This window comes from Puntigrus tetrazona, chromosome 11 (assembly GCF_018831695.1).
Source record: "Puntigrus tetrazona isolate hp1 chromosome 11, ASM1883169v1, whole genome shotgun sequence".
Lineage (NCBI taxonomy): Eukaryota > Metazoa > Chordata > Actinopteri > Cypriniformes > Cyprinidae > Puntigrus > Puntigrus tetrazona.
The window spans coordinates 6,883,107-6,898,106 of record NC_056709.1 but is presented as its reverse complement, the minus strand read 5'-3'; the positions used below and the strand labels follow the sequence as shown (position 1 = coordinate 6,898,106).

Here is a 15,000-nt window from a genome sequence, read left to right as displayed (position 1 = left end):
ATTATTATTAGAATATTAGCCATTTATTAATGTTAATTAAGCACATATTAATGCCTTATTCTTACATCACTAATACCCCATACCTAAACTTAACAACTACCTTACTAACTATTAATAAGCATATGTAGAATTTGTTGAGGGTAAAGTTGTAGTTAATAGCTAACAGTTAACTAGTGTTACCTATTCTAACAAAATTAACAAAAACTGTATACATCAAACACACATCAAATAACTAAAACTTTAAAAATTAAAATTATTTATATTTTTTACTTATTTTAATTGATTATTATGTATTTTTATTTATTTATTTTATTATTATTATTATTATTATTATTTATAGTTATATTATAACTTATATTATAACTTATACAAGTGTAAACTATAAATTGAACTGGTAATTATGGAAAGGTGGATGCTTGTATACCTGTTTTTGGGATTATTTAAAAAAATGTACATGAAAAACTAAAACTGAAAAAAAATAAAACATATAAAAAATTAAAACAAACTGATATGGACTATAACACAACAAAGTTATTAAAACTTTAACATTAAAATGAAAACAAAATCTTAAAAACTAAAGCTAAAACAAACATTTATAAAAGATGTATACAATAAAACAACAAAATAACTCAAAAATTTGATTGAAAACAGAAAATCTAAAACTAAAATAAAAATGGTATAAAGTGCATAGACTATTGTTTTAGTCTATGCACTTTATACCATTTTTATTTTAGTTTTAGATTTTGCAGGAAAAGGGTTAAACCAAATATATGGACAAAAGTCTAACAACGGGGAAAAAAACAGGCAGAGCAAGATAATAACTAAACTATGAAAACTAGGAACTGACACAAGACTAAGAAAACCAGAAACAGACACAGGACTATGAAAACAAGAAACTGGCTCCGTGAAGCAACTATCACTAGGAGAGTGACAAACACAGAACAATACTATAGACTAAACAGAAGATAAACTCAGAATGGCTTCATAGAGTCTATGCCTCTATGATAAATGCTGGACAATACTGAGCGGTTTGATCAGGAACTGAGTGGATTTGAAATAGACAGGTTAACAAGCTAACAAGGGGGAGGAGATAGTCAGGAAACTAACAAGAGGAACACAGAAACAATGAGGAACAAACACTTCAAAATAAGAGTCCACAAAAACCAAGGCAGGGGAACATAGACTGAAAACATGACAGTGGGAAAGTCAATAGATCCGTCAAAATATCTTTACAGAAAAACAACTTGATAATCTACGTTTAAAATTTTGGCAAACTGTCTTTTTATCATTATCGATTTGTAATCTTTATATATGCATAAAATGCTGTATATGTTTAGCACATAATTTTTTTTCCCGTATTTTCTATTACCTATTTTCTATCGATTTTCGAACAATGTTGCACTTAAGAACGTTTCTCCTACAATCGCGAGAATGCGTGAAGCGCTAGTTACAGCATTAAAAAGTTTGTTGCTAATTTTTTAAATAACACCAGACGAGTGTTCCCTGTCAGACTAACTCGGTTATCTGCTTCTCCGCATCCGGCAGTACTGGGTTTTTTTTATTTTCTGAATGAGACTGGCAGCTTAAATCCCCGATGATACCTGATCCTCTGAGAGACAGAATGAGTTTTCCAACTGAGTCAGAGCATTAAACACGTTCTGCCCAGAAAGATTCATCTGCGCGTCTCTGACTTTATTTCACACCATGGTTCCCGAGTTGTGCCACAGATTCAGCCTAAATTTACTGTTTGATGTCGTTTTCCACCCAGCGTGAGGAAAAAGAATATCAAAAGCATTTTTGCATTATTTAAAGCGCTCGTATTCGACGGTTTTGCAGCATTAAATTTTTTCCCCGCAAAAAAAAAAAAAAAAAAAGAATTAATGTGAGGTTTCTTTCACCGGAATAAGTTGTAATTTTGTATTTCTTGAGTGTTTTCCACCCTCTCTGACCCTTGAGAATTAAACCGGCTGTCTTTACGACTGTAAATGATCTCTGTTGTGATTGGCTAACCTCTTCACATGTGTAATGGATAAGTAACGACGCCCACGCTGAGCTGACGAATACTAAATAGCAGTTAATATGGAAATGTAGCAGGTCATATGGAAATGTGGCCATGATTCTAATATCGTTATCAAGTTTTTTTTTGTTTTTTTTACTTTGTGTTAATATATGGTCTTCAGGGGGAGATTTGCGATGTAGTTAAATTTGAAAACTCTTATTGTCCATAATGAGCTTGGTGTGACAGTCTGTTTAAGTTTTACCGTGACTTCAGTGTCCTTGACATGCAGCGTCGATGAAAATGTCAGAAAATGATAATTTAATGTTTTTAGAGGTTTGAGGTTCGTAACTGCTAAGGGTTTATGCAGCAGAAATGGACTCGAGAGATTCAAATGCCCTCTAGAGCCAGGATTATAATTATTAAATAAATCAAAATTCAAAGTAAACTGCTAAAAATAAAATTCCTTAAACACATTAAATACAAAATGTTAAAACACTGGCTAAAATGAAAACAAAAAAAATGTAAAACTGAAATAAAAATGTGTAAAAATGTATAAGCTAAAAACGCAACGAAGCACTGAAATAATAATAAAAAATCTAAAACTGCAATACAAAATTAATAAAATCCGCATAGGCATCAACGAAATGACTAAAAATGAAAAGTTTAATTAATATAAGTATAAAAAAATAAACATTAATAAAAACTAGTATTAGCATCTCAATGATGCTGACATACACAAAATAAACTTTAACTGAAATGAAATAATAGAAAACTAAATCTAAAATGTATATAAATATTAACAAATAATAAGTAAATATTAATAAAAAATAATAGTATTAGCATCTAAGTGATACACAAAAACTAAACAAATACAAAACTAAAACTAAAAACTAAACTAAAAACCTAATAAAATACTAACTAAAAAAATAATTAACTAAAATTTAATTGAAAACAATTTTTAAAACTGAAATAAAAGTAATATATATATAAAAGTAAATATATATATATATATATATATATATATATATATATAGAGAGAGAGAGATAGAGATATATATATATATATAGAGAGAGAGAGAGAGAGAAAAAGAGAGACAAAAATAATGAATACATTTATATTAATAAAATAAATAATTGTATAGTGAAAAAAAATAAGAGCAGAAGGCTTCTTTCCACTGTTCATTGTCTTATCTAAAAAAACATATCTCAAGTGTCTCAAGCAAACCTTGTAAGGGAGAATCATAAGAGTCACATTTCCCCTGTAGGAGATATTTAGATATTAGCATCCAATTCAGCGCCGATACACCCAACTGAAAGGCACCTTGGCGCCCGTGTGTGTGTGTGTTTGAGAGAACACGTTACTGTGCGTAGGAGCGTGTCTCAGACACGACGATGGCGCTGATCTAATCGTGTGAATGTAATTAGGCTTTAATTGCTCAGCGTGTGGGCCTCTGGCATCTGTCTGGGCCCCAGACGGCAAATAATGCCCTCTGACGCTGTCATCTCCTAATCTCACTGTTACCAAACACCTCCACACAACTCCCACTGAAAGCAAACACCTCCGCGGCGCTGAGGGGAGGATGACGACACGACCCTCACACTACTTCATTTCCAGCGTGTGTCATAATCAGTGTTCAGCAGCAACTAACTGTTCCTGGCTACCGCGTGCTAACAGGTTAGAATAAAAGAACGATCTGTAATGTTTCTAAAGAGAGTACACTGTTCTAACAAACCTTGAAATAAAATAACAATGACTTGGAATCAATTCATTTATTTCTTTTTGTTTTGTATATTTATCTATCAAAAGCGTAGCTTTTGTTGATGCTTTAGACCAGTGGTTCCCAACCGGTGTGCCGCGGCACTAAGGGGTGCCGTGAGATCTTTTGAGGGTGCCGCCAAAATTTCGGGGAAAAAATTGCACTAACGTCATTCTCTCTTGGCGGGAGAGGGGGAGGGAGGGAGGGGACTACCGAGATAGCGGAGAGTAGAGACCTGCAATCCCGCGGGAGTACCGCGGGTCTCGCGGGACCGACGCAACCCAGTTTGATAAATGTGATATTTGATATGTGAACGCGGGTGCGGGCGGTAAGGTCCTCGTGTGTGCGGGTTGCGGGAGAATAAAATTATTTGCGGGACTCCCGCAAAATGGAAATATCTTAAAATTAAATAGTTAAAAAGAAATAAAATATTATTTATCTGCTGCACAAAAGCAACACGAACAACTCAAAATAACGTAAATTCTCACGTGGTTCTTGCGAGGAACAAAGACCATAGACCCACACCGAGGCAAAATGTCTGAAGAGCATGACACAGGTGGAGCGCTTAGTGCTACAGATATTAGTTCATTATTAAAGAAAGGAACATACAGAACTACAAAGGGAAATCCGATATTTGGAAATGTTTTTCTATAGTATGTGACGGTATGGAAAGCACCTTCCCTTTGCGAGCTGCGACAAATGCAGCAAAATACTCGCCTACAGCAGCCACAAGTCTGGAAGTTCAGGTCTGAAGCGTCATGTGTGCACAGTTTTAATGTTTACATGCGGGCGGGAGCGGGACAAAACTTGAATATTGCGGGCGGGAGCGGGAAAAATATTATCTATAGTGTTGCGGAGCGGGACTGAAAAATCTGTCCCGCGCAGGTCTCTAGCGGAGAGTCCTTCTCCACCCCACCCGTTCCTCAGTGAGGGTTGTGGATTGACGCGTATAACACACGTACAGGACAGGGCGCACATCGAGTCGCCAGTCGCCACTCGCCAGCATGCCTCAGTACTGATTGGTGACTCAAAGGAGGCAGAAGGTATTGTATTAAGCAGCACGTGCACGAGTGCACGTAAATTTGTGATCAAGTGCAATTCTTGTGATAAGCTAAAACTGTGTTTGTCGCTCTCTACTTAACTATCAGAAACTAATTTAAGCCTCTGTGAATTTTTTCTTACATATTTGTATCGTAATACTATTTTTTTATTAAGGCAGAATCAGTGTAAACAGTATTCTCATATCATCTAGGACTAGGTATAAGGTGTTGTTGCATGCAAACTCTCGAAATGAAACAAATAAATAAATAATAATAAAAAAGCTACGGAGATTTTAAATATCTATTTCCTTATAAGGGTGCCGGAACTTTTGAAAGGCTTTCCAAGGGTGCCTCAAACAAGAAAAGGTTGGGAACCACTGCTTTAGACAGCAATTTTAAAAAAAAAGAAGTAGGATTTAATTAATAAAAAATTTAGAAAATAACATTAAAATTAAACATTAAAGTTTAAAGATTTATAACTGCTGTATTGCAAACCTCTTAAAATATTTTCTTTGTTGCATAAATGCTGTGTTCTTCAGTGTGTGTGTGTGTGTGTATAAAATTATATGACAGGCATTAAAAAATCTTTTTAACCCTGGTACTATTGAAAGGTATTTTGTTCTCATACAAAATGAGTTTTGTGAATAAAATAAAGATTATTTGAGCATATTCAATTCAAGTGTGTTTAATTCGGTGTGTTGTTGTTGCTTTTTACTAGTTTTATTACAGAAAATATCAGTACAAATTACGTTTAAATGTCTATACCGTAACCAACAAGGCATCTCCTATTTAATTCAATGTCACTTTGTTTTAAATAGCTTGACTGTAAATTATGAGTAGCTCTGTCTGTGTGTGTGTGTGTGTGTGTGTGTGTGGGAATGATACGCTGAGATGAGCTTCATTCCTGTAAAATTCAGCCAGTCGAATGTACAATAAGATCTGAGACAGGTCTCGTAATCCAGTGCTGTAAATAGACTTACAGTCCTGCTGTTATTGACCCGATATGAAGGACACCAGTTGTGAGAGTCTAAAGATCACGTCCCTCTGAATATTTTATCCCATCATGAAGAGAAACTTACAAGGAAGGATTGTCTCGCGTTCTTATTATAGAATGAGGGTACAAAAAAGAGCATGTGACCATGGTACTTGGTGATTTATAAAATGCTAATTAAAATAATAGTCTCCTGAAGGTATATTAAGGTTTTATGAAGAGAAATATAGGGTCCGTGCGAGCAACTGAACATTATTTACAACATTATTTACATAATTTCTCTGTAAACCATAGCCTTACGTGAGCTGTCCGGTTCACAAACAAATCATTATTTCGAAGCAGTTCGCCAGTTTCTTATTGCTTATGTAAACAAAAATCTGAAATGTATTCACTTCTTATACTTCAGACATGTGTGTTTCACATCGTTATTCGATTATTGCATTAATAATATTATTACATATGCAAGACACGGTTGCATGAATATGTAAACAAACAGGTGAATCGGTTCATTGAAGCAAGCTGTCCAAAAGAGCCAGTTCGTGTAAAAGAATCAGTTCGAAGCGCTGCATTAAAGGTAATAATGTTGTAAACAATGATCAGTTTCTTGCAAAGACTGAGAATTTTGTTTCATAAGACACTGAAATATTAAGAATGGGTATCGATTTTGGGTTTCCTGTATATTCTTTTTTGGAATCACCAACTAAAAATCCTACACTCTTGAAAACACAGGTTCCAAAATCACAACAATGCGGTCATTTTTGCATCTCCAAAATATCTTTCAGTTATTTTTTTTTCTTGGTGTAAATAAGCTCAATTAAGCTTTTCATTATATAGAAGCTTTTGCCCAGTGGAAAGCTCCCATGGCTTTTAAGCGTGTGCGGACGGTTGTCTAGCTTTTGTATTTGATTCATCTGTACTGGTGTTTGTGTGTTGATTTTCAGTGTTTAACTGACAGTGTGCTCTGTGTTTTATTTCAGTGTTTGTATGGCTGCTATGTCCACTCCTCCATCATTCCCACCTTCCACCGCCGCTGTTATTGGCTGCTGCAGGTAAGAGTTCAGCTCCTTCCCTTACTATTTAACGCTAAACGGCGCTTCAGATGCAGGACTAACAAGAAACACAACTGAAAACGTCTTTCGCCACCATCCTGTAGCTAATAACTCGTCTTCTTGAGCTCTCCCAGTCTATTAAAAGCATGAACAGTCCGACAGCGATGGCTGTAATTGAGGGCCATAAACACGTTTGTGGGAATATATTAGCAGCCAGAGGTCGTCGTATAAACTATTTGATAATTTCTACCGCTAGATGATGTTTTGGGCCTGCTGAAGTGCACAGATTAGATGTCCTTCATCTATTTGGCAGTTTATAAGTGAACTACACAGTGCATTTGAGGTGTTCACATACAGCCAAAATCGATGAGAACCGCTCTGAGACCCGTGAAACTACCCAAGTGTTGTCCAGAGACTGACAGAAACTATAAGCGAGCGGGACATGAGGGTTTTTGCACCGCAAGCAGCATCAGTCGAGATGTGCAAGCTTTCATTTCTCAACCACATCATCTCAGTGGCGCTGGCCATCAGACCGCTGATGCTGCACACAACATCATTTACATGAGCTAAACGGTTAATTGGCAACTAGTAGACCCCCGTTTTGGGGTCTGTTTGAATAGTTGAAGGTAAAGTTAGCAGTTGCGCGGGCCGTAGCGTTTGTATGCCGCTCGTGTGCGAGTTTGAGTATGTGGACATGTTTGTTTTGCCTTCATTGTTGAGACTAAATGTCCCCTCATGGATAGTAAAACCTGAAATCATCTGCACTGCGCAGAGCAGCAATGGCGCCCATGAGGAAAAGACTTAATAAACATACTAAATAACGTCTTCAAGGAAATATAAAAATGCAGTGGGTTAGCTTTAGGTGCAGGGATAGAAAATATTATTAGCCGAGTATAAAAACAATCAGTGGAAAATCCCCACCATGCTAGAAAAAGAAGTGCGAGTGTGTGGGTTTATACTTTGGGGACGAAATTGCCTCCAGAAGTGAGATAAATCTGACAACTGAACTGTTTTTTGGGACTTTGAAGGAGAAACAATTCATATACAAAGTAAACATTGTTATGTTTCTATTCTAAAAATGCAGAAAGTTTGCTTTTAGTTATTCCAAGTGTGCTAATGAAACAGTCCGATTTCACTGTTTGTGAGTCACTTACTCACCTGATTTGTTCAAAAATACAGTTTCATTTGGAATTGAAACAAGTTACTTTATCGGTGAGGTTTTTGAAACACTCCTTCAACCAGTTCATTCAAAAACATCGGTTTATTCACCGATGCATGCACTGGTTATTCAAAGAGTGCTTATATAACAGTTTGATAGAACTGGGTCTTTATGAAAAGACTTGGGGTCAGTTTTACTAAACAGGGCAAACTCTCAAGCTCTGCACGGAAAAAAAAATGTGCGTACAATTTACTAAAATGTGCAGGCGATAACTGTTTTGTTTCCTCATTTTGCTAAATTGTGTGCATAACTTACTAATTAGTTCCATCGATTTAGAAATTGTGCAAACAATTTAGCCTGAATGAATCATTCACTCAGCAATGTAAAAAAAAAAAGCAGATTCATTCAGTGATGTAACAAGTGGCTGACTTTGAGTCATTTGATTTACTAATTAGTTCTAAACTATGATTAATTCTGTAAGGAAATAAGTGATTGTCGTATGAATTAGACAGCTGAATCATTCTCTTAACAAATTCATTCAAAACAACAATACATTAAGTGATGAGTGAGTCATTAAAATTTAGCATTCAGATTTGTTGAAAGACACAAATTAATTCAATAACAACTTTCTGTATGAGTGAGTTATCAGAATTCAGAAAGTATAAGATGTATTAATAAAATATATTGCATTACGCAATTTATAGTTGTATTATTTGCGTGTGTGTTTTTTGTATTCTGAATTGAGGTACATTGGGAGTTGAGGACTGAAAACATAATGTTAACATAACCATAGAAGAAAAAGAAATTATGTGAAAAAAAGCGAGAGAACTCAGTGGTGATAAAGCGAATCTAAGCTGTCGGATTTCTCGCAGTTACAGAGGCTTGAGCTCAGCTGGGCAGGTAAGAATGATTGATTACAGAGAGAGCGAGTCCACCCACATTACACAGAGAGAGAGAGAGAGAGAGTAAACATACCCATACACAATCACAACTCTTAAAACTTTCATCTTAACACCAGCACACCTGCCCAATCACAAGCAGATTATCATCAGCAACATTTGATTTATGAAGCAGCGCTTGCTACATATTAATGTTATAACGCAGGACGGTGTCTGCATACGAATAGAGCTCAACAGTGGGGTCAGAATCCCACTCATTTACTCCATAGAGAAATTGATTTTTAGCGATAATGTATAAACCCTTCTGTGCAGACCTACCCTGAGCTCTGAGATTGTTAAGTGATGGTCTAAACTTCTGAAGACTTCTAAAAATCGTATATCGAATAGCTTAACCAGTCAGAAAGCATTCGCTGTTACTGTGGCAAAAGAGCAGCATTGTGGATGAAAATATATGTTAATGTGCTCTGTTATGATATGAGATGTTTCTTATGCTCAGCGAGGTTAAGGATTTGATTAAAAATACAATAAAAACTGTAATATCATGATATTATTACAATTGAAAGTATCTGTTTTCTATTTGAATGTATTTTCAATTATTGTTTATTACCAAATTTTTGGCATCATTAATCCAGATATGAATTATAAAACCATAAAATACAAAGATGTCAGTTAGCAGTCCACTAATATAGATAAATGGGTTCAAAAATGAATACAGGACGTGTCTTGTCGTGCTGAACACGCAAAGAGGAAGCTGAGGAGCGTGTGATCCAGTGTGTTCACGCTCAGAGATGCTCATTGATTTATGCTCCAGCAGAGCGATCGGACTCACAAGGTTACACAGCAGTGATTGGTGCCCACCCAAGCTCTCAGGAAGCTCACACACACACACACACACACCGTTTGGCACTGTCAATCACACCTGTCAAGGTCAGTCTTTGTACTTTTGTTCACATTTGTCACTTAAAGTTTTAGAAACTTGAAAGCCCACGTGCTATCATGATATAGATGGCTTAACCTGTATGTATTATAGCTGGAAATTAGTAAGGAAGAAGAAAAAAATTTAATTATATATATATATATATATATATATATATATATATATATATATATTTAAGAGTTGACAGAAATGTCAGTAAGAATTAGTGTCATGTGTAATGAGCCGGCAGTATTTATTTTTTTTTTATTTTTTTGTGTTCATTAAAAATAATAAGTAAATTAATCAAAGTGAAAGTGAAGTGACCTGCGGCCAGGTATAGTGACCCATACTTGGATTTTGTGCTCTGCATTTAACCCACTTAAAGTGCACACACACAGCAGTGAACACACACACACACACACACACACACACACACATACCCGGAGCAGTGGGCGGACACTTTAAAAGGAATATGCTTTTCTTGCTATTGAATAAAAATGTTACATTTTTAAATAATACTGTAAAGAGGCAGAAGAGCTGTTTTGTTGAAACGTCAAAATAGATCATGAAATTAAAAAAAAATAATAATAATAATAATACAAATAAATAATGTAATCAAATCAAAACTATTTTTCAGTTTGTTAAAGAATGGTAACTGCAGTAAAAAAATAATGTTCTGAGGTTAAAATGCTTTCTTGTCTGATGAAATGCTTTCTTGGTCAGATAGTCTCGTTCTGTCTAAACTGAGACTTTTTAGGCAGAATGTGAACCAGACTTGTGACAGTCAGAACTATAGACCAGTCCCCCTCCGTCTCTCAGTCCTGAAGGCTCCAAACAGCCCCAGTAGAGCCTTTTATTTATCCGTTCAGCCATGCATTTTGCCAGCGTCTGATACTCTGTATGGTGGGCAGCATGATTGCTGCTTACCTTTACTTTCATCTGAATCTTTACGAGTGAGAATGTTTTTTAATGTCTCTAAGAAGCATTAAGTGCCTCAAATCACAAAATACTAATCACACGTCGCGAGAAAATGCATAAAATTGGTTTTATTTCTCCCCATATTCCCTTTCTTCCTTTCTGTGCTCTTTTCATTCTTCCTCACCACCTTTTTTTTGATTTCATGTCTTTTGACAGCCTGTTGAAATTGTGACCACATTCTTGTATTGCAGTTGACCCGTCCATTCACTTCCATTTCATGCTGAGTAAAGCGAAGCCATTTGCTGTTTCCGCCGGGCATTAGAGAGCGACGCGAGGCTCTGCTGGACACTTCAGCGCTGCACTCAGTGCAGCGTTCACACTCACCTTTAGCTCCACACACACACACACACACACACACACACATGCACTTACAGAACCGTTTCACTTCATCTGTTAGAACCTAGTTTGCTTTCTTAATACATCTGCTTTTATTGTGCATTATTAAAAAAAAATTTTTTGTTGCTGCTGTAATCATCTAGAAGGAATTCAAAATGCTCTTCCCCTAAAAAAAAAAAAATATCACAATGGGACTAATTTATAGTTTTACATTTTGTCTCACGATGACCTGTTGTATTCACTGAAATGGAATTCCATACATTAACAAAGGTTTTTTTTGCTGTTGTTGTTGTTTTGGGGTCAGTATTTTATTTTATTGATTTTTTTTATTAAAAGGGATGCATTAAATTAGTCAAAATGATGGTAAGGAGATGTATAATGTTACAAAAGATTCTATTCATCAAAGAATCCTGAAAAATTAAATCAACTAATGTAAAATTCACTGCAATAAATTGCATTTTAAGATACATTTAGCTAGAAAACATTAAAAAATTTTATAATATTTCACAATTGTTACTGTAATGTAGCTTTAGTATGCATTTGACATTTCATCGAATAGCAATGAAAAAAATGTAATGTTACCAACCCTGAACTTTTGAACAGTACTTTTAAGATCCTGTTAAAGCATGTTTTGAAGTTTTTTAGTCCGTACCTGTTTGTATTGAGCACAGCTGACAAAAACTTTTAGGAGATATATGCATATAAACCGACTGTCTTTCCCTTCGGGGAAAATGGGCCAAAATATCGATGACTCAACTTGTTTGCAGGGGACGTATGCAAATTTTTGCAGATGCTCTCTAGAATGAGAATGTCCCACCTGCGACTGACGAGAAGTTAACTAAAGTAAGCAGGCTGTTTATAAAGAGGACAGGCGCTTGAATTTGTCCCGCACCTTCGGTTAGAAATCACAAGAAAGAAAACCGTGCATTTCATATGAAGCCAGGGTCCCTTCAATAGTCAAACGTGCTTTAAAATAAGTATTTCATAACTAAAGTTCACAGTGGGCAATGACACTTAAACCCTCGGAAACTTCAGGCATTATTCGTTTCCCTTTGAAGTTCAGCGCCGTTCTTTCACCAAAAGACTAAGTTGAAAAGTGAAAGCCGTGACTTTACCACCCTAAGCCCTCCGTCTGAACGCTACGTGACACGTCGAAAGCCTTTTTGTCAAGTCCTTGAGGAGAACTGAGACTTCCTGTGCCCACCAACCGAAGAGAGGTGAAAACACACACGCGCACGCGTTTGTTCAGATCTACAGATCCTCAGGAGATGCTCGTGACCCTCACTCAGAAGAGGTCCTGAGACAAATGTGGCGTGTTGTGGAGCCAGTGAGCCATTAGTGCAGTTTTCCCCTTGACCTCTTAGACAAGAACAGCCATTATGCTGTTGTTCGAACAAAAACCTCAAGGTGGGTTCAGCGTTACAAAGCCCGGCAGGGTTCGACGGATGTAGTTTCTAAAACATGAGGAAATGTTTGTGTGTGTGAGCGTGTGTGTGTGTGTGTGTGTTTGAGAGACAAACCGACAGAGAAAGAACAGCATAAGTCAGGGAGCAAGAGCTCACGGCCCATTAAATAATACATCCTTCCTGAAAGGCCTTTAGGTAGCGCTGAAGCCGCTCAGGGCTGGAGCTGATTACAGGCTGCTGAAGAAACAGTGTTCGGCTGTCAGCCTCTGACCCACAAACACCCTCAACAGGCCGGCTTTAGAAACAGAAAGACGCAGGTAAAGCGTGTGTCTGCGAAGCAAGCTAAATGAAATGTGAAAAGTTCTTCAACGGTATGCAACCGATATGTCCAGATTTTGCAGTCATACAGAACACCTCTATGCTCTCAGAAGAAACTCTAAAAAAATATGCACACGCAAACAAATAACATGTTATATTTAAAAAATAGATAAATAATATACCTTTTAGCTTTTGTACCTTTTGTCATTGCCAGTATTTCCTTTTGTACTTTAAATAATAATATTAATAAATTAAGAAATAACTGTACAAATATTAAAAATCTGTACAGTTATTTCATATATATATATATATATATATATATATATATATATATATATATATATATATATATATATATATATAAATTAAAACATTGTGTAATTATATTGTATATATGTTTTAATTATTTAGCACATAGCATTCATTCTCAAGGTTAATATATTTATGTAGTATAAATAATTTCTAATTGTATATATACTAAATAAATAATATTAAATATTACATATAATATTAAATATTTGATATATTTTCAATATGTAGAAACAAATATCTGTATACATTTTATATAATAAAAAGGTATTGAGCTTTAATTCCAATAAATATCAAATTATAATTTATAATTATTAAAATGAATCCTCAATACTTTTTAATACTTTATTTTATTATTTTTATCTCAGTTATTTTCATTAATTTTAATTATTTAGCACAAAATACAGAGATTTAATAGTTTTTCATTTACATTATTTACTTTTATTTAAATACTTAATAAATAAATAAATAAATAAAATCTAAATGTATATGTCAATGTAATAATTTGCTGTATATGTAATTTTGTTAATATATAAATGTGTGTGTATATATATATATATATATATATATATATATATATATATATATATATATATATATATATATATATATATAGTTTTGTGTGTGTGGTACATGAACAAATGAGGACTGAACATTTCACCGCTCTTGAAGCTTCTCTGGACTCTCTTACTTTGAAGGGGTACAACTTCAGGTCTTTCCCATGAGACCAGAGAGAGAAAGCTAGAGCAAATGAAATAAAACAGAAGAGAAAATAACAGCTGAAAAACATCACAAAGGCCCAGCTGCTAATTGAAAAGAGAGCAAATTAATTACGCTAATGAAGCAATTAAAGGGCTGTCACGCAACCAAGTCTCTCTTTTAGGCCGGCAAGCATTTTATTTCTCAAGCATTCCCCCGGTGTCTGTGTGCACGAAGATGCAGAACACTTTCTCCTCTTTCCTTTGTTATTTTCTCCTTAATTTACACTCTTTTAATCTAGTGAAACGCAAACACAAATTTTAAGAAATGAGCCGAATAAAAACATTTTTCCCAGCGGAGTAAAAAAAAAACTGAAGGTCAAACAAAGGTTGTATTATGATAATCTGTGTGTAATCATATATTTATATGTCTTGTTATTCATTAAACAAGTGTACATCATCAACTAGTGCCAAAAGATCAAAAATGTATAAATATGCATACACACTTTTATTCAGCAGGTTGATTTATCCTTTATTCCTTTCTAAAGATGTTTGAAATATTTCTTTATTCTGTAATTCTGATATAAAATAAGACAAAGTGACTCATTAAGATTTAAAGAAATATGCGCAAAAAAACAGTATAAAGCGTAATCGTAATAAAATCGCATTCAAAATAAAAGTTTATGTTTATCATAATAATAGTGTGTGTAAAGATACAAGATATAAAAACAATCCTTTTAGATAGATAGATAGATAGATAGATAGATAGATAGATAGATAGATAGACAGATAGATAGATGAATGTTGAATAAATGTTCTGTGTACTTTCTTCATCATCCATGTTTGAATGATTAATGCTGTATTGATATCCTCAATTAATTTTGCTATTATGCCACAGTACATCTTCCCAGCTCTCTTGCACATCTCCATTTGCTTAAGAGACGTCTGTATTCCCCGTAGCAGATGCCTGTCAGTAACAGTGCATGTGTGTTGATTTGTATTCATGCGGGTCTGTGCGTATAAATAAAAATGACACAAAAATTATTAACCCTCTGATGCTGCTGTCCTCTAAAGTCCTCTTTAGAAAGCTATTTCACAGTTAGGATATTAATACATGACATAATACACCTTTGACCCTTACCTAT

General features: G+C 34.9%; 1 protein-coding gene across 9 annotated transcripts in view; it reads left to right on the top strand.

The window, feature by feature from the left end:
• camta1b (calmodulin binding transcription activator 1b) overlaps positions 1 to 15,000 on the top strand; it is a 272,140-nt gene that overhangs the window by 223,022 nt on the left and 34,118 nt on the right. For all 9 annotated transcript variants that reach the window (XM_043252306.1, XM_043252301.1, XM_043252300.1 and 6 more), the window contains one exon: positions 6,765 to 6,836. In XM_043252306.1, coding sequence (XP_043108241.1) covers positions 6,765 to 6,836 — 72 coding nt within the window. The remainder of the gene's footprint in view (positions 1 to 6,764; positions 6,837 to 15,000) is intronic.